This window comes from Balaenoptera physalus, assembly GCF_965194825.1.
Source record: "Balaenoptera physalus genome assembly, chromosome: 2".
Classification (NCBI taxonomy): domain Eukaryota; kingdom Metazoa; phylum Chordata; class Mammalia; order Artiodactyla; family Balaenopteridae; genus Balaenoptera; species Balaenoptera physalus.
Window position 1 is genome coordinate 27,465,839 of NC_138883.1, and position 25,318 is coordinate 27,491,156.

At 50.4% G+C, this 25,318-nt stretch overlaps 1 protein-coding gene across 5 annotated transcripts in view; it reads right to left on the bottom strand.

Annotated features, from left to right (window-relative positions):
• JDP2 (Jun dimerization protein 2) overlaps positions 1-25,318 on the bottom strand; it is a 46,372-nt gene that overhangs the window by 15,063 nt on the left and 5,991 nt on the right. For all 5 annotated transcript variants that reach the window (XM_082451870.1, XM_082451873.1, XM_082451874.1 and 2 more), the window contains one exon: positions 21,324-21,547. In XM_082451870.1, coding sequence (XP_082307996.1) covers positions 21,324-21,547 — 224 coding nt within the window. Of the gene's footprint in view, positions 1-21,323; positions 21,548-25,318 lie in introns of those variants that run through there.

Sequence of the window (25,318 nt, forward strand, 5' to 3'; positions counted from 1 at the left end):
GTCAGTGAGCCGCACTGCCAGCCCGCTGGCCTCTTGGCGGGTGGGATGGCAGCGTTTCCCAGCCGGCCCGAGGATGCTCTCGGAGTAGGTGGGTATCCCTGGGAGAAGTCAGTGCCCCAGGAGGGCAGGGCCACCTGGGTTCTGCCAGAGTTCAGGAGGCCCAGAGCCTGGCGCTCTCCTCACACAGAGGTGACACCCCATGGGCGGTGGCGGTCTGTTCTCTTGCCCGGCCCAAGCCCTCTGGGCACTATTTTCCAGGTCAGTGGCTCCCCGGCACTTCCTTTCAAAACACCTTGGGCATGAGTGTTGATTTCACCTTCTGCCCCCACCCACTGTCACCTCCCTGATGTATTCTGTCCTCCCTCTCGGTCCTTCCTCAGATCTATCTCCTGGTGATGGAAAAATCTCCCCAGCCCCCTCACCTGGGTTCATCCTTCTCTCTGCCTCTGCATGTTCTTCCCCCAGGACACCCACTTGCATCCCAGGATCCCATGGGCTCCTTAAAGTGCCCTGCTCGGGACATAGGCAGAGGGGCCTTCGGAGTCTACAGGCTTGCTTCTCCCCGAGACACACTAGGAAATTTTCCATGCTTGAAACAGGGCCCATGGAATGGGAAGGAGAAGTCTCACTGCCCACCAACACGGACTTTCAAAGCCGCAGTTATTGTTGTTTCATTAATAATAACAAGAGCTGCCATTTGTTGCCTACTTTGCTAAATGCTTTAAACACAGGTCATGTAATCCTTACAAAGTCTGATGAGGAAGGTACTATGACTGCCCCATCTCACAGATGGTGAGACTGAGGCTCAACAGCTCAGTTTGCCCAAGGCCCTACAGCAAGGAAACGGTAGAGTCAGGCTTCCAACTCAAGATTTCTCTGACTTCAGCCTTCCTGCTCTTGACCACAGCCCCAGCCCATTAGGATCACTTTGACGTGACGCCTCTCACTGTCCGTTACCCACCAGGAGACCCTGGAGGATACACAGGACCAGCCGGGCTGGGAACGGCCTAGAGTCCGAGGCCACTGGAGAAATGTTGGGTTGCCAACTCTCTCACTTCTGGAGCCAGTTGCGGGTGCTTCTGGCAGCCTGAGGCCTGGAACAAGGTCTCAGCCGAAAGGGCTTCAGGCCAGGAAAATAAACAGCCTCTCTGCCTGCACTCCCGGCATGCTCTAGGAGCTCGAGACCGAGGGTCTGGGCTGGAGACCAGCACCCACGGCCCTCAGCACAGGCCCTGGCAGGGCAGCCCCTTCTCCTTCTCCACCACCTTGGAGCTTCTCCCTGACCCACTCCCACCCTGCCTGGGAGGCTGGCTGGAGAGGCGCCTTGTCAACACGGCCGCACCCAAGCACCTCCCAGCCCCTTGGCCTCCTTTGAAACAGAACCAGAAGTGACAGCTCCTCTGGCTGACCCGCATCTGGGGAAACAGAAACCGGACAAAGTTGATTCCACCCAACCTCTACCTCACCCCCAACAAGGCCAAGGTAACCGTGACGACAGGCAGAGGGAAGGAACTGGAGGAAGTGGCTGGCAGTGCAATCTCCCCTCGGCCAAGAGGGTTTGCCCACAAACTGCCAAGGTGATGTGTGCAACCTGGGCCCTGCCAGGCTCACAGGGTTCTGGGGTTCTGGCAGAGCCGCCGTTTCCTAGGAGACACAACCTCTGTCCTCCAAGACCTACCTCCCCACCCCACCCCTGCGCAGGGCCCCATCCTACATAAAGCTGGAAGCCAACGGAAGCTGCACTAGCAGCAGATGCAAAGAGGCTCAGTGCTGGAAGTTTAAGAGATCAACTGGGCCAGGATGACACCCAGATGGGGGGCTGCTCCACCCTCCCTCTGCAGCCGCATCAATTCCCTCCTGCCATTACTCTCGACTCCAAACGTCTCACCCTTCTCCAAGCCAGCCAGGCCCTCCTGAGATGACCTTCCTTTCCTATTTGTAAACTCTTACAACCCTCAAGAGCAAATGCCACCTCCTCCAGGAAGGCTCCTTTGACTCCCCAGATAGAATTAACTGCTTTTTCTATGCTGCTACAGCACTTTGAGTTCCCCGCTGTAAGAGTCTCTATCACACCCCACGGTAATTCTCTGCTTATGTAGTAGCTGCCTTCCCTGCTAATCTGGAGAATGGGGGACCTGGGTATCCCCAGCACCTGGAATAACATGGCACTGAATAGGGGCACAGCAAATGTTAGTCAAATGAATGAATGGAATAAAAGATTCAAGAGAAACATGCCACAGGTTTGGATACTATAATTATAAAAGTGATTTATTGCCTACATTTGCATCTGCATAACCTTTTCTCCAGTGCTTATAAGGAACTGTCTCTACCAGGGATGGCCTCTTCTCTCTGTCTGCAGGAGGCCAGCAAACCTTGGGGATTGGGTGCTGCCTTCCCCAGAAGCACACTGGCCAAAGATGGAGTCAAGATTCAGGGTGCAGGGACTTCCCTGGTGGCGCAGTGGTTAAGAACCCACCTGCTGATGCAGGGGACACGGGTTCGAGCCCTGGTCCGGGAAGATCCCACATGCCGCGGAGCAACTAAGCCCGTGCGCCACAACTACTGAGCTTGCACTCTAGGGCCCGTGAGCCACAACTACTGAGCCCGTGTGCCACAATTACTGAAGCCCATGCACCTAGAGCCCATGCTCCGCAACAAAGAGAAGCCACTGCGATGAGAAGCCCGCGCACCACAATGAAGAGTAGCCCCCGCTTGCCACAACTAGAGAAAGCCCGCGTGCAGCAACGAAGACCCAACGCAGCCAAATAAGAAAAAAAAAAAAAAATTCAGGGTGCAGGCCACCGATGGCTGTGGTGGGTGCACAAACCCAAGCAGGCCCTGGAAGGATCCAGGCTGTGCACTTAAGCCTAAAGCCCCCAGCACCACAGCACCACCGGCTTCCAAGTCCATCCCTGGGCCTTTCCTGTACCCATGCCTTGGCTAATATCTCCCAATAAAGCAAGAAATGGCCCCAAAGCCCCATCGTCACACTTTCCCCTTTGAAACTGTGCTGCCTCTCCCCCAAATCCCCCTGCTGCTATTTAAGAGCCTCCCACAGGGCACATAGAAAACGGATGCTGAGGTCCTGCTGGAAATAAGACAGAGGTTGGGCAGTGCCCTTGGCCTTCTCCATCCCCACGGGCTCACTCTGGCTCCTTTCGCTGGGCCTGCATGGTCTGCCTCCTCTGACTGGAGCTGTTCGGAGACTGGCGCAGCCCTCCCCCAGGCCTTTGTTCATCCCCAGAGTTGAGGCTGCTGCCTTCTCCTTGATGCTCCCCGGATTCTCTGAAGCATTTGGTCCCGCGTGGGTGAGAGACAGCAGGGTGTTTTCACCACCCACAGCTCAGACATCTAAAACCGGAGCCCCAAATGGGAGATATGACTTTTTCTGCAGATACAGAGGGAAGATCCAGCATGTTTGAGGAAGAGGCAGCTTGAGGCTCAAGACATTTAAAAACCATGAGATGGGGGCAGGGGTGGAGTAAGCATATCATTCCCTCTTCTCAAACTGGGTCCTGGCTCTGTTTATCCCCAATTCCCAGGAAGGCCCAAGGACAAAGCTGTCTGTGTGCTGGCAGTGAGGGGGGTCCCTGCACCACCCTTCACATTGGAGGGACAGACCTGGGGATCCTCGGCCAAGGGTGCCCTCCTGTTGAGCAGTTCCTCCTCAGAGAGCCTGTTCCCAAGCCCCTGCTGAGGGCCAGCACGACCCCAGCCCCTGGCCCAGCTGACTGGACGAGGTGTGAGCGGCTGACCCAAGCTGGGCTGTATTCACCAACTAGAAATTTGAAACTGAACTGCTGGACTGGGAGGCATACAGGCTAGACAACCAATTTCAACCCAGAGAAGCAGAAATATCAGGCTGCTGATGTGTGGAGGTGAGCAGAGATCACGCGGCAAGAGAGAAACAAACGCTCAGCTATAGGAGGGAGTAGGACAAAGAGGGAACGGGTGACAGAGAGAGAAGCAGGGCCTGCATAGGGTGTGGCGAGCGAGGTGCCCAGGGCACACATTTCAGGAGGCGCTCACTCTGGGGCTTGTGCCAGGGCAGGGTCAGCACCCGAGTGTGGGTGTCTCCTTAAATGCCGTGCCCTGGGCATCTGGCTTGCCTCACCCTGTCTAGATCCCGAGAGATGGAGGGAGCTCCAGAGAGAGAAAGGTAAAGACAGAGACAGAGAGGAGAGACAGAGGAACGGAGAGACAGAGGAACAGGGAGACAAAGGTGGGTGGAGAGAGACAGAGGGAATGAGGCAGAGCCACAGAGAGAGAAACACAGGGACATGGCCACAGGCCGATGGTACAGACAGAGGGACAGACAGAAACTCTCTTGGTCTTCCTGATTCCACCCCTGGAGAGGCCTGACTATGCTTCGTCTCCATGGGGTCCATGATGGGTACACCTGAATCTACCCTGGAAATTCCTCCTTTGGCCTGAAGGGAGCTGGAGAAGGTTTCTGCCTCTTGCCACTGAAAGATGCCTGGGACACCAGGGTCCCACCCTTGTGAAGTCAGGTGATGCAGAAGGTGATCCCCAGTAATCCGGGAGAGAAGGCCTACCCAGGAGCAATGCTTCTAGAACAGCTGGGAAAGTGGGAGAGCCTGGATGCAGAAGAGCCCTTGAACAGAGGTGAGTCACCTCAGCAGGTAGAAAATCCCGGGTATCAGGGGTCCCAGGGGGTTAAATGGTCTCAGTAAACCAGTCAGGACAGGCCTATTATCTTCCTCACTTTCACAGATGAGGAAACTAAAGATATCAAGGCTGTCCAGAAGGTCAGTGACAGCTTTGAATCCAGGCCTTTTGGCCCCAGGGCCTGAGTGTCTTCTGCTCTTGGAAGGGCAGATGGCCTAGGTAACAAGTCCCCCACCCTTTCAGCTCCAGCCTGATGATGGGACCGTAAAGCAGCAGCAGAAGCGTCTGACTCTGAGGACGATGACCGTTTTGTTTTTTCCTACCTGGGTATTTTTAAATAAAAAATATTTTTTGCACAGTTGACATTAAATGTGTAGCGCTAAAAGCAGGAGGGGGGCCTCCCCTCACCCTGGTCATGTTTCTCAGGCCCCGTCTGCCAGCCACGTGGCTCTCACACGGTGGCAACAGTCACCCAGATGTGATTTTGAATTCTGACATTTCATAAGCATTTCCAAATATGTATCTTGCGAGACCCACAAAAAGACAGGATGAGAAAGAGCAATGACACTTTTTAACCCCAGGCACTGCAAATACAGAAACTCTCACATGGACAAAGCAATAGAGAAAAGCGCAATAAAGCAGGTGACAAGCAGAAATAGAGAGGGGAAAAAAACCAAATCAAACCCCCAGCACTAAGCAGAGTAGTGAAGGTCTGAGAGGCTTGTTCAGACTAAGAACTGTCTCACGGGCAGAGAGAAGCAGGTTTATCTGAGACTCAGGGCATCAGGGTCGTCAGCATGAACTTTGGGGTCTAAGAGGCCTGGGTCGCCCCCAGCAGCTCTGCTGTGTGCTTCTGGGCAAGTCACTCAGCCTCTCTGAGCCTCTGTCCCTCACTTGTACAAGGAAGGCACTGAGCCCTGCTGCACAGGGTCGTCATGAGGACTAAGTCCCAGCCCAGAGCCTGGGATCCAGGAAGGGCTCTGAAAATGCCAGCTTCCCTGCCTGTCTTCCCAGGTGAGGCCAGTGCTGCCCGGGGCCCACCCAGCCTCCCGCACAGGCAGAATCTGGCATAAAAGGAGACCTGGGGGGCAGGTGCAGAGTGGAGGTGCTTCAGGGCACGCGAGCTGTCAATGGGCAGGCCTGGAGTGACTGCCCTGCTGCCCAAATCTAGCCCTGGCCACGCCCACTGGGGGCCCTCCCCCCTGCATGGAGGAGCCACATTTCAACACCAGGGACCCACGAGCACCCTGGGAAGTAAACACCCAGATACCAAACATACCAGACATTCTCCCACATAAGCACGGCTGCTCGGAGCCAGGGGCTGCGGTCCCTCCCCACCCCCTGCCTCCACCACCCTACCCTTCAGACATCAACAGTGGGCCAGTCCAGGGGCAAGACCTCGGCCAGGCCGGCCAGCCTGGGCCCACAGTCCCCTCTGCCTCCTGCCACCCCTGCAGGGAGGAATGAGGAAATGCCAGGGGCCCTTGTCCATCCAGCACCCTTGCTGACCCCCTGCAGCCCGCAGGGCCCAGGCCCTCCCCCCAGTATCTCTCCTGGGGCTGCGCCGTTGGAGATTCCACCCTCCGCTCTGTCCCATCTTCTCCAGCCAGGCCCTCTCACTCCGAACGGCCAAGGTATGGACCTCGGCTATGAAATACCGGACAGCTTTATGAACAGTGGGCCAGGCTGTAAGAAAATTCAGGACAAATGGTCAGTCAAAGGGCTGGCGTTGCAAACTCAAGCCACCCCCAGGAGCCAAGCAAGTCAAGGTTAGTGAGGGAGGATGGCTGGATGAGGGTCTGGCCCCCAGAGGGGACACCCCCCACTCGCCCCAGGGCAGAGAGGGCTCAGTGTGGCCAAATCTTCCAAGTTTTCAAGTCTAGCTGAAAATGTGAGCTTGTGGGTAAAATCTCCCCATTTTTAATGCTGGCAACGAATTCCATTTTGAAAAGAACGCTGCAGGAGCCAAACAAAACACATCTGTGGGCTGCCCCGGCCGTGGGCTACTAATTTATGATCCCTGGCAAGAGACAGACCCCGGCGGGGTTGGTCACCAGACAGCCGGTTCCAGTCACCGCGCTGCCCCTTCTCTCTGACCTCGGGCCAATCAGCCCACTTCCGGTCCCGTGGCTCATCTTCAATAAACACAATGGCTTCCACTTCCCCTAACCTTCAAACATTTCTACAGGGTGGGTGCTAGGGGCCTCATTTTACAGGTGAGGAAGCAAGGTGAAGTGTCTGCCCAAGGCCACCAAGCTGGGGCAAAACAGGGATTCAGTTCCCATACATCACACTGCCTTCCAACACTGGGCCGGACCAAGAGCTCCCCAAACCCCAGCCAGCTCTGACTCCCTGGGGTTTCATTCGTGTGACCCTCAGGGGTCACGAGTGCAGCGTTGGCTTTACTGAGGGGAAAGGGAGGGCCGTGTGGGAAGGGGACTCTTGGCAACACCGAGGCCAAGATGAGGAAACCAAGGCCCAGGGGAGGCAGAGCTTGCTCCAAGGCTCACGCTGGAGGGCAGGGCCTGGGTCCTCACAGACAAGTCCAAGGGACACTGAGGGTCAGTCCCTGGGCCTCCTGGCTCCACCGACTGTGCATCGCACCCTCTTTCTGGAATTCTCTCCGCCCTGGATGCTCAACACTGACCTTGTGTGGTCTCCTACTTCTCTGACCTCTCCTTTCCTGTCTCTTGCCCGGAGCCCTCTATACATACTGCCTCCGGATCACCGTTTCCATCTGTGGTTTCAGCCACCACCTCTTCTCAAATGCCAAACAAATCTTTATTTTCAGACCAAAAGCTCCACTGCCAGCTGGACATTCAATCCAGATGTCCCTCAGCCCCTCAAAGTCTTTATCCTCAATTGGTGGCTTCATCTCTATTCTCCACCCAAGCTGGCACCACTGCCCAGTCATTCAAGGAGGTAGAAACTCAGGCCTCGCCCCTCACCTGTCCCTCTCCTTATCTCCAGTTTTGACCAGACAGGCCATCCAATTCTACATCCTAAATGTTCCTCAGATTTGCTCCCCACTCTCCATCTCCCCTGCCACTTTCCAGGCTCTCTCTCTTCTCACTGTCTCTGTCTCTGTTTCTCTGTCTCTCCACCTCTGTCTCCCTCTCCTGCATCACCTCCTAGGAGGCCTCCTGACCCTGCACAACCATCCTCCATCCCAGCCATTGGAGGGAACTTTCTAAAATGCAAATCTGATCCAGTTATTGGCCTTCAGGGGGCTCCTCATTACCCTCAGGATAAAGCCCAAGCTCCTAATGTACCCAGCAAGGCTCCCCGTGACTGGGCCCCACCTGCCCTGGTCTCACCTCCTATCTATCCCTACCCTACACGCCATGTTCCTGCAACCTGGAGCCTCTATTATACCTCACACTTCCTTGGCCTCATGCCTTTGCCTCTGCTGTCCCCTTGGCTTACTCTCACGCTGTACCTTCAGCTCAAGCATCACCTCCTACAGGAAGTCCTCCCTGATTCTCATCCCCTCCAAGTTGGGGAGGTGTCCCTCTGCTCTGGGCTCTCATAGAACCTTGAGTTTATCCTGGCCTCTACTGTGCTATATACGAGCCTCGGTTTCTGCCCCCACTGAACTGGGAGTTCCATGAGGGCAAAGTCCATGTCTTATTGACTTTCTGTGTGCCCAGCACCTTGTAGAGTTTACGGCCATCAGTAGCACTCAATAAATGTTTGCTTAAGGGAGGCCTGATCCACAGAGCTGGTGACCTGGACAAGAAGCCAGGACTCCTGACTCCCAGTCCAGTGCCCTTTTCAACTGCTCCCAAAGCCAGGCTGTAATCCAACACTTTCACCTATGAACAAACCCACACATCTGGACGCCGTGTTCACTCAAAGCTCCAGCCCAGCCAACCACCAGGTGAAGGCTCTGAACAAGAGCTGGCAGAGGCAATGGCTCCACCTGCCAAGACGATGCACTCAGCTCTCCCGGCTGGGGGCACGCGCAGGTGGAGAAGTGATGGCTCAGTGCGCTGGGCCTCTGCAGGAAAGCGTGGCGAGCAGCAGGGCTGGAAACTAAGCTCCATCCTGAGGTTCCGGAACTAAGAAGACCTAGAGATCCTTGATTCCTGCTGCATCCGCAGGCCTGGGAACTCTAGTTCAGGGAAGGAGAGTGAGTCTGCCCAGGTCTCTGGGTCAGACAGCAGTGAGACCAACCAGAACACCACTGCTTTCTGGAAAGAAGCAGGGAACACCTCCTTTACCAGCTGAAAGCCTGCCCCCACTCTGGTTGCATTAGAGCCATGGGGGATCCGTCCAAACTGACCTGAGTGCTCACATCTCAGCAAGAGTAGCAACTCTGGACCTCGGCCCTCCCAACCCCCGCCCTCACGCCCGTGGTCCTCAGTAAATCCTTCTCCTGGATTAAGAGAACCCATAAAACAATAGGCTGCCCAAGGCTTGGGCCTGGTTTATATGCACAGAGTAGGAAAGGGCCATTCTCTCAGAAAGCAGTGGAGAACAGCCCATTTCCACTGCTAAGAAAAGGCAGCATTGTGTTTGGAACAAAGCCTGAAAAAGCCGGCTGGGCAGGGTGGCAGCCATCTGTGGACCGCCCTGCTGAGCAAAGAGCAAACACTGTTACTGCAAAAGTGAGGGGGAGGCCGGGAGACAGGAAAAATCACCTTGGCTCCAGCAGAAACGTAACATTGAAGAGAAAAGGGACAATGGTTGCCAGGATATCCTTCTGTGGACAAGAGCTATTTGAAGAATGATGGCTCTTTTTTGTTGAAATATGTCTATTACAGGCCCATTTCATATTTATGGTTTAGGGAGGTTCGGTTTCCCACTAGGCAATCAATCAGTTTTCTTGCCCAATTGACATTCACTTCAAAAAGATGAGAAAAGGAGAGAAATAGTGGCCTCCACAAGATTCTCCCCACCCCCAAAAGACTGGTAAGAAGCAGAATATATCTGTCAGGGAAAAATCCATTTTCTTCTCAAAAAGAGTTAACCATACAGTTGAAACTGGGTCTTTAACAACAGCAACAACAAGAAGCAGTGTAGCATGCCTTGATTATACCAGGGCAAAAACAAAAAAACACAAAAAATCAGTAACAACAACAAAAAAAACAGAGACAAGAGCTCCTGCAAAATGACTGTCTACAATTAAATGAAAATGCAGTTGTTGAAAAGAATATTTATGAACAGGGCTGTTCTGAAAGTCCCGAGCTGGCCAAAAGAGAAGAACATTTCAAGTGCCATCATCCTATTAAAGCCTTGGAAGTCATTTGTCTTTCATCATGAAGGTGAAAAACAAGGTCCTTGGCTTAACTATTCTCCACCAACACGGTTCTGTTTAATCTGTACGCAGGGTGTGCAGCTGAAATACAGATTTCGGCCAATTTCTTTCAGGCACAAGGCACAGACAACAAATCGCTAAGCAGAATGGCGACCTCTACTTCAAGGGAACAGAACACCAGCTAATAAGAATCCCAGCCAGATGACCATGGTCAAAGGAACTCACGACCAGAGATGCCTGGCCTGGAGGATGGAAGGGTGATTTTCACCATGCGTGACTTATGCAATGAAATGGACGCAGCTAAAGTTCATGGTGGTGGCGGGGGGAAGGAGGGGTTTCACAGCACCCAGACAGATGAGGGGGGCAGAGAGCACACCCCTGCCCCAGTTTTCAGACCAGAGCTGCCGAGACTCCGGGCCAGATTCAGCAAACGAAGGCTCCTTTGGCATCAGAACAGTTTATCTGATTCTCCCTTCTAAAACGATAAAGGAGCTGGCCTATTGACAAGCTCGGCTGCTTAATTAATTGTAAAGTCCCTTTGGGTGTGAATGCTGGCAGCAGGAGCATCTCAAGACCTGGAAATAACTGGTTTGGAAATGCTAAGGTGTTTGCAGACTCAGGGAGCAACCCTGCCTAACACAGATTCAGGTACCACATGATGGCATGCGGGTTGCTCCAGGAAGCTTGAGATAGGTTTGGAGAAAAATACGACTTTAGACCCTAGTAGCCATTCTCAGAGAGAATCATTGCCAGTCAGAGCTGGAAGGGACGTTCAGTTCTGAGAGCATCAGAATCCACTGGAGGGCTTATTACATCACAGATGTGGGGGGCTCTACCCTCTAGAGAGTCTGCTTTAGTAGGTTTAGGGTGAGACTCAAGAGTCTGTGCTCCTCACATGTTCCCGGATGCCAGCTGGTCTGTGCACCCGACTTTGAATAGTGCTGATGTAAACCAGTGGACTTCAGATCGGTTTCAGCAGAAGTCTCTTCTTCAAAGGATACTGCAATATACTAAATAGATAAAGGTGTTATTTTATTAAGGGGCTCAAACTGTATCATATACTTATTATAGTCATTCAGTGAGAACAGTAAGATGTGGTTGATGCCAAATCTTTAACTCAGAGGTTATGAGGGACATTTGCAGGTTTCTGACAGCTTCAAGATCCAGATTATTCCTGTCTTACGTTTTCCCTGCACACACAGATCAGTAGTTACAAATGATGTTTATGTGTATATATGTGTATACATATATACACATACACACGCATATGTAAATAATGTTCTTTTCAGTTTGCCTTGCACTTTCAGGATGCTCATCAGTAAAGAGAAGTAGCAGAAAGAGCTTAGTTCTGAAATCTATGCAAAATAGATTAACCTGGCACCAGACGTCATCTTGGCAGCTCTCAAAAGTGTTAGATTTGATAACTAATGGGTATGAGCATGGGTGTGGATCTTACTTTTTCTAAAAAACAGATTAGATAAAATTATGCCTTAAAAATGAGACCCTGGGGGCTTCCCTGGTGGCGCAGTGGTTAAGAATCCTCCTGCCAATGCAGGGGACACGGGTTTGAGCCCTAGTCCGGGAAGGATCCCACATGCTGCGGAACAACTAAGCCCGTGCGCCACAACTACCGAGCCTGTGCTCTACAGCCTGTGAGCCACAACTACTGAGCCCATGCTCCACAACTACTGAAGCCCACGTGCCTAGAGCCCGTGCTCCGCAACAAGAGACGCCACCGCAATGAGAAGCCTGTGCACCGCAACGAAGAGCAGCCCCCGCTCACCACAACTAGAGAAAGCCCACGTGCAACAACGAAGACCCAATGCAGCCAAAAATAAAATAAATAAATAAAATAAAATAAAATAAATTTAAAAAATGAGACCCTGGCAAGTTACTTAATCTCTCTGAGCCCTGGTTCCCTAACAACTAATGGTACTAAAAACACCTACCTCACAAGGTTTTTGAATAGATCAAAGGAGATGATCTCTACAAAAGCAGTTTTCAAACCATAAAGTGCACTGCTCACGTGATCCTTCTGTCCTGAAGGCAAACGTCCCCACTCCTTCAAAGCCCTGGGCTGGTTTATAAGGTACCACGTGCTTCAACCAATGGCTACAGATTAGAGCCACCAGCCCGCCCCACCCAGACCAACTGAACCAGAATCTCTGGGCTGAATGTCAGTATTTTTTAAAGACTCTCCAGGAGATGCTAATGAGTAACCAAGATTATTCCATATTTCCTCCCGAGTTCCATACAAAACTCTGCCAGGCTGCTCCCATTGCTTCTGGATGGCCACTAGCAACAAAAGAGAAAGAGAAAAAAAATATCCCTAACCAGACCCTGACTTTTTCACTGCTGTTGGCCTAAAAGGGGGGTTTTAATCACCATAGCTACTAATTCTGGAGCACCGATACATGCTGGGTGATTTACATACATTATCACTTTTAATCCTCCCTGTACCTGGGTGAGGTAGATATTATTCTTGCCCATTTTTACAATAGCTTTATTGAGATAAAATTCACACATACTGTACAGTTCACCCACTAAAAGTATACAAATTCAACATCTTTGAGTATATTCACAAAGCTGTGCAACCATCACCACAATCAATTCTAGAACATTTTCATCACCCCCCCAAAGAAACTCCATACCCTTTAGCCATCACCCCTGACTTCTCCCATCTCCCCCAGCCCTAGGCACCAGGAAACTGGGTCTCCTTCTTGTCTCTATAGATTTGCCTATTCTGGACATTTCATATCAATGGAATCATACAATACGTGGTCTTTTGTGACTGGCTTCTTTCTTTTTTTTGGCTGCATTGGGTCTTCGTTGCTGCATGCGGGCTTTCTCTAGTTGTGGCGAGCAGGGGCTACTCTTCGTTGCGGGGCACAGGCTTCTCATTGCGGTGGCTTCTCTTGTTGCGGAGCATGGGCTCTAGGCGTGCGGGCTTCAGTAGTTGTGGTGTGTGGGCTCAGTAGTTGTGGGTCACGGGTTCTAGAGCACAGGCTCAGCAGTTGTGGCGCACGGGTTTAGTTGCTCCATGGCATGTGGGATCTTCCCGGACCAGGGCTTGAACCCGTGTCCCCTGCATTGGCAGGTGTATTCTTAACCACTGCACCACCAGGGAAGTCCCATGACTGGCTTCTTTCACTTAATGTTTTCAAGGTTCATCCATGTTGTAGGATGTAATTTATTCCCTTTTACGGCCAAATAACATTCCATTGTATGGATATAGCACGTTTTATTTATCCATTCATCAACTGAGGAACATTTGGGTTGTTTCCACTTTTGAGATATTATGAACATTCCTGTACAACTTTCTGTGTGGACATATGTTTTAATTTCTCTTGGTCATATATACCTAGGAGTGGAATTGCTGGGTCATATGGTAACGCTATGTTTAGCCTTTTGAGGAACTGCCAGATTGTTTTCCAAAGTGTCTGCACCATTTTACATTCCCAACGGCAGTCTATGAGGATTACAACTTCTCTACATCCTTACTAATACTTGTTATTATCTGTCCTTTTTATTATAGTTATCCTAGTGGATGTGAAGTGGTATCTCATCGTGGTTTTGATTTGCATTTCTTTGATAGCTAATGATGTTGAGCATCTTTTTATGTGCTTATACTTCTTTGGAGAAATGTGCATTGAGATACTTTGCCCGTTTTTTAATTGGGCTATTTGTCTTTTTATTAGAGTTGTAATAGTTCTTCATATATTCTAGATATAAGTCCTTTATCAATCTATAATTTGTGAAAATTCTCATTCTGTGGATTGTCTTTTCACTTTTTGTCCTTTGAAGCACAACAGTTTTTAATTTTGATGATGTCCAATTTATTTTTTGTTGCTTGTGCTTTTGGTGTCATATCTGATCCAAGGTCACAAATATTTGTGGCTTTTTCTTCCAAGAGTTTTGTGGTTTTAGCTCTTACAGTAGGTCTTTGATCCAACTTGAGCTAATTTTTGTATATGTTTGGAGTTAGGGAGGAAGCTGAAGCTCAAATGTCTAGTAACCTCTCCAGAGCCAGACTGTTCCGATCAGCAGTCCTGCCTGGCTACATGGCTTCCAAAGAGCCAAGGTGTACTGGTGGTGGTTCGTGGTAGAGGCAGGGAGAAGGGCCACGGAAGCAAGCCGTGGAGGAGCTTGTCACCCAAGACAGGCACAGGCACTGTACTCAGTAAAGGGGGACCCTGCAGCCAAAAAGCAGAGCACAGTCAATGAGCCCCACAGTGGGCAGGACATGGGCAGGCTCACGGGGTCGCTAAACCCAGAGGTGGCCCATTGACCTCACTCCAGTTATCTCTGCAGCCTACCCGAATCTGCCCCAGTGTCCTTCTAGGTCTCCGAGCTCCAAGCTCAAGTGAAGTTGTCTTATGTCTTTTGGGCACAGTTGAAGGGAAAGAGATTTGGCTGGCTCCAGAGTTGTTCAGCCAGAGAAGGACCCGTGAGGGGACTCAGTTTCCCAACTCTGAGTCCATATTACCAGTGGGTCTGGAGACACCAACGTAAGATGACCAGCATTGATAGAAGAGGCCACTTCATAGGGCTGCTAAAAAAACTGAGGATTCATGAGAATCCAGCAACGCCCTTAACACCACAGGAAACAAGATAAGGGGTCACACAGGGCAGCTTAGTGGAAATCAGAGGGTTGAAGGGCCTTTTCATTCACAGTTTGTGATGGTAACTAAAACTGTGGCTGCATCTAAACTATCAATACATAAACAGTGAGGAACAGGAAGGTCTGCTTGCTTCCCTGAAACCCAGGTCATGGGTACAACACATTGGAAAGACAAGTGCTGTCAGAACTTGTAGTGTGATTCACTGCAAGTGGACTCAGTCCCTAGTAAAGGTGACTTACAGGTGTAATGCACTGTAGTCAAGGTTACCTTTACACACAGTAAACTTCTTCACGATGAAATTCCATGAGCATCAGTTTCTCCCTTTTGCAGATGAGGAAACTGTGCTCAAAAAGACCAGCTGACTTGTCCAAGGTCATACAGAGAGTGGGAGATGGAGCTGGATTTTGAACCCAGAAGCTTGAATCCAAGCCTAGAGCTCTTCCCAGGTCCCAGAAGCAGCCCGTCTGGTTAGAAAGCCAAGATGGTGCCCCACTCCCACGACACCTGGACACCTCCAAACCCTCAGGCCACCCACCACATCCAAGGGCAAAATACCCGAAGCAAATGAAAGCCCAAGGAACGGTTTTTGAATCGATTATAAAAACTAACTTGCCTGATCCACACATATGAAAAGTAATCGCAATCATGTCTTACATTTGTTGTGTACCTTATTAAGTGCCAGGCATATGTGAAGCCCTTCTTTACCTGCATTAGTTCGCTTAATTATCACAGCAGCAGTAGAAGGTAGGTGCTATCATTATCCCCATCTTAAAACAGAGATCTAAGAAGGCAGCATGGACTCCTTGAACTTTTCAGAAGTGTCTGATTTCTGCTAAGAACATACAGAACCAGCCATGTCCCTACCACCACCTCTCCAAGGGACCCAGTGCTAGGACAACAGCGGGTGTGACCAACCTGTGATGTTAAATGAGAGATTTGGAACCCTTGTGAATGCTCAGGGTATGGTATCAAATAAGACTCAACACCACAGGGACCAAAGTTAAACACACGCATGGTTGCCTTTAGCTATCACTCGTTTGCCCTCAAATTACATGATTAAAGAAAAAAAAAAAAGCTAACAGCTTTGGAAAATGTGCTAACAAAGTGACGGAACTAAAGTGGAAATTTAGGATTTCAAAGATGAGTTGGGAGACTCTATTCCAAGAAGGGACAGATTGGGTCTCTCTGCCAAGCAAGTATGAGACAGAAAAAGCGTCTGAGTCAGAGGGAAGAAGGCCAATGCTATTCCAAAGAGCCACAAATTAAAAACCAATTATGCAAGGCTTGCTAAAAAAATGTCAGTGGGCTGCCTTTATGTTTTAAATCACTAAAAACATAAGCATGCTTATGCCAACATTTACCCAGCACATCAGCTGGTTTGGGGAAACTTTTTATGCTCAGGCTAAACATGGACGAACATTTTGGTCTTTTTGGTGAGCAAACTCCTAGGGTGAGCACACATTCCAAGACCACACTGTAGTTCATGGATTCAAAGTCCCACTTCCTCCAAAGGTGAAAGCCTTCTAAATGTTCTCTAGGGCCCCTGGAGAAGTTGGGAGATGACCAATGTGAAATCCACAAACAGCTAAGTCTCCTCTCCTGTTCTCAAGAGGATGAGGACAAGGATCGAGTCGCCACATGCAGGACGTGTTGCAGAGACAGTCCACGATGGAATGCACACACTGATTCCTCAAGGGGACACCCTCAGAAGGCTCCCTGATAGGGATCAGAAGAGCACAAGAAGTACAAACAGATAAAGTCAGGTTCCCAAATGTAGCCAAGTACTCTCTGGGCCTACTAAATACACAGATTCCCTGGACGCTGCCCTCAGAGATTCTGAGTCCATGGGCCCAAGGTTGGGTCTGGAAATCTGGATTCATAAGAAGTTTTCCAAGTGGTTTTGATGATCAACCAATTTTGGGAATGGTTGGTTTGATTTTCATTGTGTCCTCTTGTCTTTGGCCTGAAGTCGCTTATGTTCAGAAATAGAAAAAGAAATGGACAAATGCTTGGAGGTGAGAATTGGGAGATATAGAAACCAAGGGATGGAAAGTTGAAGTGACTTGCCAAGTTGACACAGCTAATTAATGTTCAAACCAACAAGCATGTGTTAAACAGTCTACAGGCCAGGCACTGTCCACCGACTGGTGGAAGTAAAAAGGAATGGAAGATGTAGTCCCCATCCTTGGGACCTAAACACAGGACACAAACTCGAAAGCCGGCTGGTGACATAGGCATTGTGAAGCGGGCTAGGAAAGGCAACAGGAGGCGGTGGGGACTGCAGAGAAATGAGGACCACACGCCAATACAGTGAGCTCAGCTCCAGCTTCTCGTTGCATGTAAGGGTGTGGGTCTAGGGTGCCCAGATATTCTGGGTTTTTTAAAGAAGCCAAAAAGTCCACATTTCCTGGCTTTTAAATATAGCAACTCATTCAATTAAAAAAAAAAAAAAAAACCCACACTGTGAGGGCCGAACAAGATTCATCTGTAGGCTGACTCCTGCCCATGGAATGACAGTTTGCAATCTCTTTCTTAAAAGGTCATCCAGACTAACCTCCCTTGAACTTGAGTCCCCTCTAGAGCACTGCAGAGTGACACAGAGGGTGAGGGGTCCCATCCAGCAGGTTGTTAAGTCGTTGCTTGCTCTGTGTGTGTGTATGTGTGCTTGCGCGCGCACGTGCACACACACAAGGGCGGGGCTTCTGGCCTCCCTCCACCACTACTGGAAATGCATTCCAGGCCCAGAGGCAGGGCATGGCCACTGCAACCACTGCAGCCCACTCGGAGATGACCCACCCAGGAAGGGCCGAGATCTCCAGGACAACAGAGAGTGCTTGGTGGAGGACTCCAGCTTAAGGGGCTGCAGAACAAAAAGTGGAGGAAGGAAGGAAAGCTCTGGAGAAAGCCAGAGAGCAAAGCTGTCTTGAAAAGGAGTATTGGAAAGGAAAGAAGAACAAAGAGAAAGAGAGAAGCATCGGCTCTAAAAATCCCATAAGCCACAATATAACATGTCCAGATTCCCTAGCCAACCCTCACAACGAGCAGTCTGGCCACTTCCCATCCACTTGGTTTCCTTAGCTTTTCTTCACGATACTGACCACTACCTGGCCTTTTATATTGTATATGAATTTGTTTATTTTTGGATATCCCCACTCCAATACATAGTCCAAGAAAAGGTGGACTTTGTCTACTTTGCTTATGGTTCAGCTCCCAGTGTCTGGCCCAGTGCTTGGCACATGGTAGGTGCTTAGCATGTATCTGTTGGACAAATGGACTGCGGGGAAGCACTCGGCACCAAAATAGTTTAACGTGATGTGACAACCCTATAATATTGGGTTGGCCAAAAAGTTCGTTCAGGTTTTTCATAACGTCTTATGGAAAATCCCGACCGAACTTTTTGGCCAATCCAATAAAAACATCAGCACAAAGCATTTTATCATTTACAAAACCCGTCCTTTAACTTAATTCCTCTGATTTTCTTTTACCCAACTGCTTCATGTATTTGGACATGGCCCGAGAGGCTGCTGGCCTCTATAAGGCGGACAGCCCAAGAGCCAGCTGGGACAGAGCTGCCTGCATAGTGGCTCGGCCCGTCCTCTCTCCGTGGGCCTGGGAGATGATATGGCTGCAGAACTGCCGGGCTCAGCGTTAATCTGGGCGTGTCATCAAAATGATGGAGGATTCTGGGGCCCGGTTCATCCCGCTTCCCCAGCCCGATAGAGTACTGGTTAGAGGCCTGGAAGTCTGGCAGAGAGCACAGGAGGCAGCATAGCATAAGGTTAAAGCTTTGGCTGAAAAGTCAGACTGCCTGGCCTCATTTCGCAGCTGCGTGACCTTGGATGTCCCCAAGACTTGTTGACTGCATCCACAATGTGGGCATAACGATAACAACAGTAATAATAACGACCTCAAAAGGGTTCTCATGCGAGTTCAACAAGATGCTTCACAGAGGGCACCCAGCACTGTGCCCGGTGCACACCACTATCACAGCAGCAGCGTCTTGCCCATGCAGGGCCCAGCTCTGCCACCTTCCAGCCGTGCGACCCTGAGTGACTTGACCTCCTCCTCCCTGGACCTCAAATTCCTCTTCTTTATTTTTTTATTTATTTTTCAATTTCTAAAATGTTATTATTATTTTTTTTGGCCGTGCCGCGCGGCTTGCGGGATCTCAGTTCCCTGACCAGGGATTGAACCTGGGCCACAGCAGTGAAAGTGCTGAGTCCTAACCACTGGACCACCAGGGAATTCCCAAATTCCTCTTCTTTAAAATGGGGAGAACCAGATCACCAGGATCAGGTAAGGAATAAACAAGACTCTACATGTTACGCCCTTAGCACAGGGCCTGCTACATATTAAACGCTTAATGAATGCGAGCTCGTATCTCATTATTATTCAAGAAAGTTTCACTAGTCCAAAATGCCAGTGTGAAAATCCACCACAGGCAGTGTGCCATATGCAAATAAATCTTCGAGACATAAGGTTCTCCAGCTGCAAGTTTCTCTCCCAACCCCCTTTATCTTTCAGTTGCTCTCAGAATGAACCCCCCACCCACCTTGGGTCTGACCTAGAACATCGGAGGTCGGTTCCCAGTGCAGGGCTGACCTTACTCCACGCCAGCACCCGCTACACTGCAGTCTGACAGCGAGGGAGGGGACATGCAAATATGCCCTAAAAATGGCTTGTTATTTTCACAGCCTGGATGGTGTGTGTTTGTGGGTGCCTGGGAGGACAGCACGTCACTGTCAGGTACAGGGCATATGTCACCAATTTGGGGGAGGCTGTGAAATGTAAAAATACCCAATCCAAATAAAGGCCTTTTCAAAAAAAAAAGAAAGAAAGAAAGCTCCTCCAGCACCTTTTGCGGAGGGGAGAGGTGGTAACTCAGCCCCTGCCACCAGGCAGATCCCAGAGACCAAGGCACCCGGCTCCTCATCAACCCCACAGCCTCAGTAGCCCTGCTCAGCTACTGGTTTTAAATGGTTTTAAATACTATGGAATGACCCAGAAATGAACGCTTTCAAGTTCTGGGCCTGGGAAGGCAAAATAGCACAAGACCGAAGATAAGGGCTCTCCATAAAGAACACAGAGCACTAACTAAGCCAGGAAGTGCTATCCACGGCACGCTCATTGACAAAATCAATTCAGAAGAATATAATTACCGTCAACTCTCATCTTGTAATCAACCGTCTTTAGTGGGCATCTACAGGGCACCTAATCCAGGTATCTCCAGCACAAATGTCTATAGTAGGGGCCACGCGGTCCCAGGTAAATGAAGGCAGCCGGTGGCAACAAAAGCAAAACTGACAGCGTTCCAAGGTAAATGAAGGCAGCCGGTGGCAACAAAAGCAAAACTGACAGCGTAAGCAAAATCGAGAGTAACAGGGAGGCGCCGGGCCCGTGGGAGACTGGAGAGAGCAAAGAAGTGAAGCGGGTCCCCCTCTCCTGGCAGCTGTGTCCGTGCCAGAACAGGGCACGGTGTGGCCAGATCTTCCCACTTTGTAATCAAAGATTAAAATCCAAATTTTCAAGTGAAATGTTGGTTCCAGCTTCTTTTAAAACACTGCTCAGGCCAAACAAAACACACCTGAGAGCCACATCCGGCCCGCCCCCACCGGCTGAGCTCCCCAGCAGCCCTTCTGTGCAATTTTTATGGTACTTATGGGGAGAGGGAGGGCAGAGCAGGAATGGCATTAAAATACCTAACTCCCCCCTGCCGGTACCCAGACACCTTTCTCCACTAAGAGTCCCCCTTTCTGGGACGTCCAGCCCTGTGAGCTCCATTCTACAGGATGAGCCCCCATCCGGGCGCACCTCTGTCTGTGAATGCTCCCTCCCCGCAGGGCAGCCCAGCACCTGACGCTCAGCTGCCTCCCCCGAGGCCTCTGGCCCAGCTGCCTCTCCAGCTCCCACCACCGGCTCCTTCTCCCTTCCAGGCGGGCAGCTGCTCTGTCCGGCCTCTGAAGAAGTGGCCGTGCTGGGGACCTCACTGGGGCAGGCCTTTGGACAAATCGCCAGCCCCGGGGAAGTGACCGCGGGCGTGCCCAGCACTGATGCTCACCCACGCTGGGGACTTCTGCTTCTCCCCGGTCCCCAGGGAAAAGCTACTCTTCTACAAGTAAGGCTCATGAGCACTGCAGCTCCAAGGGACCCGAGGAGGGCGTGCTCCACGTGTGGGTCCTCTGCAAACATCAGCTAAGGCAGATGATACCGGGCGACCGAGGCCAACTCCAGCTCTGGCAGCAGCTTGGGAAGGGAGCCCGCACCACCCCTCCTCCAAGTTCCTGCTTTCAGCTCCAGCCTGGGGCCAAGAGCAATAGAGACAATGATGTGACGAATGATAACAATTTTTAAAGCTAACCCAATATTGGCATTGCCTTATATACTTTTCAAAGCATGTGCACATTCCCATTATCTCCCCTGACCCCACCCCCAGCACCCCAGAGAGATGGCCAAATGTTATTATTCAATACTTTTATTATTAATCACTCTTCCCTTGCCCCTCAAAGAACCAGAGACAGGTTCGGCATCCTGCCCTAGCCCAGTGCTTCTCAAACGCTAACATGGCAGTGAATTCCCCAGGGGAGCTTGTTAAAACACAGATTCGGATTCAGACCGTCTGGGGTGGGGCCTGAGATTCTGCACTTCTAACAACCTCAGGATGTTACTGACACGGATGCTACTGGTCCTCAGACCCCATGTTAAACAGCAAGGCTTAGGTCACACGGTGAGTTTAGGGCTAGACCTAGGACACTGATCCAGGCGTCCTACCCTCCCCCCAGGATCCTGCCCCGGGGGGAACAAGGCTCGCTCACCTCACTCTTCACGGGTTGGGGCCTCTTGCCCAGTTTCACCTCCAGGAAGTGCAAAGGGGCAATCATGGCCCCAATGTTGCGGATGTCGGCGTATTTCAGCTCCTCTGCAGTCAGAGCCGAGCTGGGGAGTCCGGTCAGGGGGCCGAGCCCTGGCAGAGAGCCCGCAGTCATGGAAGGGTCTGGGATCTGCCCAGGCATCATAGCAGGAGGAACGGCAGTCCAGCCTGGAGTGGACAGGAGAAGAGCAGGACAGGCACGGTCAGCCGGGTGAGAGGTTCCATGAGGGGTTTAAGTTCCTGTGTCTTACCAGGACCCCACCCTTTCTTTCACCAATGTCCCCCTAAACCCCTTCCCCACCTTAAGTTGCTCTTCCTGCCCTTAAGTCCATTCTGTTATTGAGGGAAACTTGATCAGTTAATTCACACCAAGGTTATTGTTGGCACTTAGGCAATGCTTAACCCAATCATAGGCCACATTGATTCAGCATTTGCTACGGGCTGGGCACTGCGGTAATCCTTCCATCAGTCCCATAAGACTGGGTCAGAGGCCATGACATGGAGGAAGAAGCCAAGGCTTAGAAGGAGAACTCGCTCCAGACTGTACACAGTTAAAACCGGAGGAGCTGGATTTAGACTGCAACACGCTGCCTCCGAAGAGAATGGATCAGAATGAAGGCATCTCAAGCACCTTTGCACCTGTTTAAGAGGGAGCTATTTTGGGGCTGTCATGGTGCTTCCCCTCAAATCACACATCCCATTCTGCATACTTGTTAAGACACCCTGAATACGAGATGAAGCAGATCTAAGTTAACAGTGAATGTGTGTGTGAGTGTGTGCATCTGGCATCTATGAGGAAGAGACTGAGGCACAGGAGATGGAATTAATTAGCATGTACTTCCCCAGTGGAGCCCAGTACGAGAAAAGTCCTCCACGGGCTCTTCACTTTCAAAGCAAACACATAATCCAGCTCCACCAGACCCAGAAGGTTTGCAAAGGAAGACAGATTCAGGCATGAAAGAAAGACATAAATTAGACAGGTCAACACTAAGGGAATTCTTTTTCCTTCTTTTCACTGGGGGAAGCTCATGGGTAAGAAACTATCCCTTCAAGGCACAGATGGCAGGGAAGAAAGCTTGTCTGTTAATAAAGCCAGATTTTCTAGCCACTGACAGGGCTCCTACCTATCCATCCATCCATCCATCCATCCATCCATCCATCCATCCTATTGTCAACCACCTACTATGAGCCAAGAGGCACTGAGAACACTAGAGAGGTCAGTTGTACACAGTCTTGGCTTCTAAACAGCCTTGTAAGTAGAATTTCAGTACAAAACTGCCTCTGGATTCTAGCCCTAAGGAAAAAAAATCATTTCTCCGGCTTCCCTGGTGGCGCAGTGGTTAAGAATCCACCTGCCAATGCAGGAGACACAAGTTCGAGCCCTGGTCTGGGAAGATCCCACATGCTGCGGAGCAACTAAGCCCGTGACCCACAACTACTGAGTTCACGTGCTGCAGCTACTGAAGCCTGTGAGCCTAGAGCCTGTGCTCCACAACAAGAGAAGCCACCACAGTGAGAAGCACGTGCACTGCAATGAAGAGTAGCCCCTGCTCGCCGCAAATAGAGAAGGCCCGCGTGCGGCAACGAAGACCCAACGTAGCCAAAAATTTAAAAAAAAAATCATTTCTCCCCCTTCCCGCCTCTCTGCACAGGGCTATAAAATTAAAACTTCATCTGTCTTGGAAATCCTGGGGGAGAAGCTTTGACCTATCTTTCTATCTTCACTCTCTCTTCCCACAGAGAGGGGTGTATTTGGCAAGACAGGGAAGATGTGATGTCCGTCAGACCACTTTCAGTGAGAAAGTCACTCCCTCCACCCTCTGGAGCCAGGCCTGCAATGCAGAGAGGGCTGCAGCTGCCACGCCAGGAGCATGGTGGATGAGCTACATGTCTCCCCGGAACTCCTCCAGGGAGAATAAGAAAGGGGCTCACTCCTCTGTGGCAAAATGATGCCTGGACCCAGCCATGTGGATATTTGGCAGGCGGTGGCGGGGGGGGCGGAGGGGGGTGATTTCAGGCTACCTGAGCCAAACTGACAAAGGAAACTCATATCTCTTCCTCAGAAGAGGGAAAAAAACCTACAAAACTCCCCCTTCTAGACCTGAACTGATGCTACAAGGAGTCAGCAACCCCAGGAAGGATGTTTAACAGAGCAAGGCAAAATGGACAGGAGATGGGAAGCTTGAAAATGTCCTATGCCTGGTGTTTCAGCTGGACACAAACCCCTACCAGGGGAGAGAGGCACCACACCTCAGGTATGGAGCAAAGCAAAAATATAGTGCAAAATCCCCTCCTTGGTCAGAAGCCCCAGAACCTCCCGATACTGTAAGGACCCATTCACGTGTGGCAAAATGTGCCATGTGGCCACTTAGCGAGTGGAGGAGCGATTTCAAGGGGTGAGTAATGCAACATTTCTGGCGCAGAAAGGATAATCAACAAATACTTGTCAAATGAATGAATGAATGAATGAACGAAGAAACGAATGATAAATTCATGGCGGAGCAAAATTCAGTGAGTAGGGTAAGGATCTGTCTCTGGAAGTTTATATGCTCGTTATCCACCTCCAGATTATTCGTTCCCACGGTAGACCCCAAGAAAAATCCTCCAGAGGCTTCTGTATGTTTCCCCGCCAGAGCCATCTCAGGAGATGGAAGCCAGACCCCACTCTGTTCCGGGAATGATAGGCTCGGCTTGCAGCTTCTGTTTATTTTCACACAGAAGGTATAAATGAGATACTAACAAATGATCCCAAAATATAATGAATTCTCTGCTACTGTGAGAACCCCCCTGCCAGAGGCAGCACCCACTGGGAGCTGCAGCCCCATGAATTCTTACCATTCCTGCTCCCCTGTGAACCTGCCCCAGTGACAAGCCTCACCCAGGGAATTAGGCACCAGGTTTTCCTTTGCAGAAGCAAAAAGTCCCCCTCTCCTGCCTTTCCTCTCAAGCGTGCCCCTAACTGCTCAGATACAAACCACAAAGTCCTTAACACATGCCATTCCTAGGAGACAACCACAACAGCTGACATTCACCAGCGAGAAGTCATCCTAAAGGGCTCCGGGGGTGGGGGGCAGAAGATGGAGGCACTAGAGCAGCTGCCTTTCATAATCGGATCCCCATTAACTGGAAAGAGCTGACTGATGAGCCAAGGCTGAAAGGCAACTTGGGTGATTTGAAAAATAAAACAATTTGATGTGATTTAGGGATCTATAAAAGGCGGTGGGCGGGGGGGGGGGGTGTGTGTGTGCAGGTGGCAGGGAACCAATAACAGCCAGGAGGAATTTACCCACTTCAAGGAAGACAGAGGAAAGATGACAAGAGGTGAAATCATCTCCCAAACTGGTTGTTCCATACGGAAACAATTTAGTGGGAGAAGGAGAAGTACACACGAAAAGTTTTAAGGGAAGAACCCAGAGTTTCTTCCCTCTGGGGCCCAGAAGTCCATAAGGAAGATAAACACCTTCCATGTCTCCATTAGTAACTGGGATGCATAAATAAAGAGCAAACGCTGTACACTGGCAGAAGACCCATATTGGCAAATAGCGCCTGTGCTTCAAAAGACAGGGCTAGAATCCAAAAAGACTTTGGCACCCCAATGTTCATTGCAGCACTATTTACCATAGCCAGGTCATGGAAGCAACCTAAATGCCCACAACAGACGAATGGATAGAGAAGATTTGGTACATATATACAATGGACTATTACTCAGCCATAAAAAGGAATGAAATTGGGTCATTTGTAGAGATGTGGATGGACCTAGAGACTGTCATACAGAGTGAAGGAAGTCAGAAAGAGAAAAACAAATATCGTATATTAACGCATATATGTGGAATCTAGAAAAATGGTACAGGTGAACCGGTTTGCAAAGCAGAAATAGAGACACAGATGTAGAGAACAAACGAATGGACACCAAGGGGGAAAGCGGGGAGGGGGGTGGTG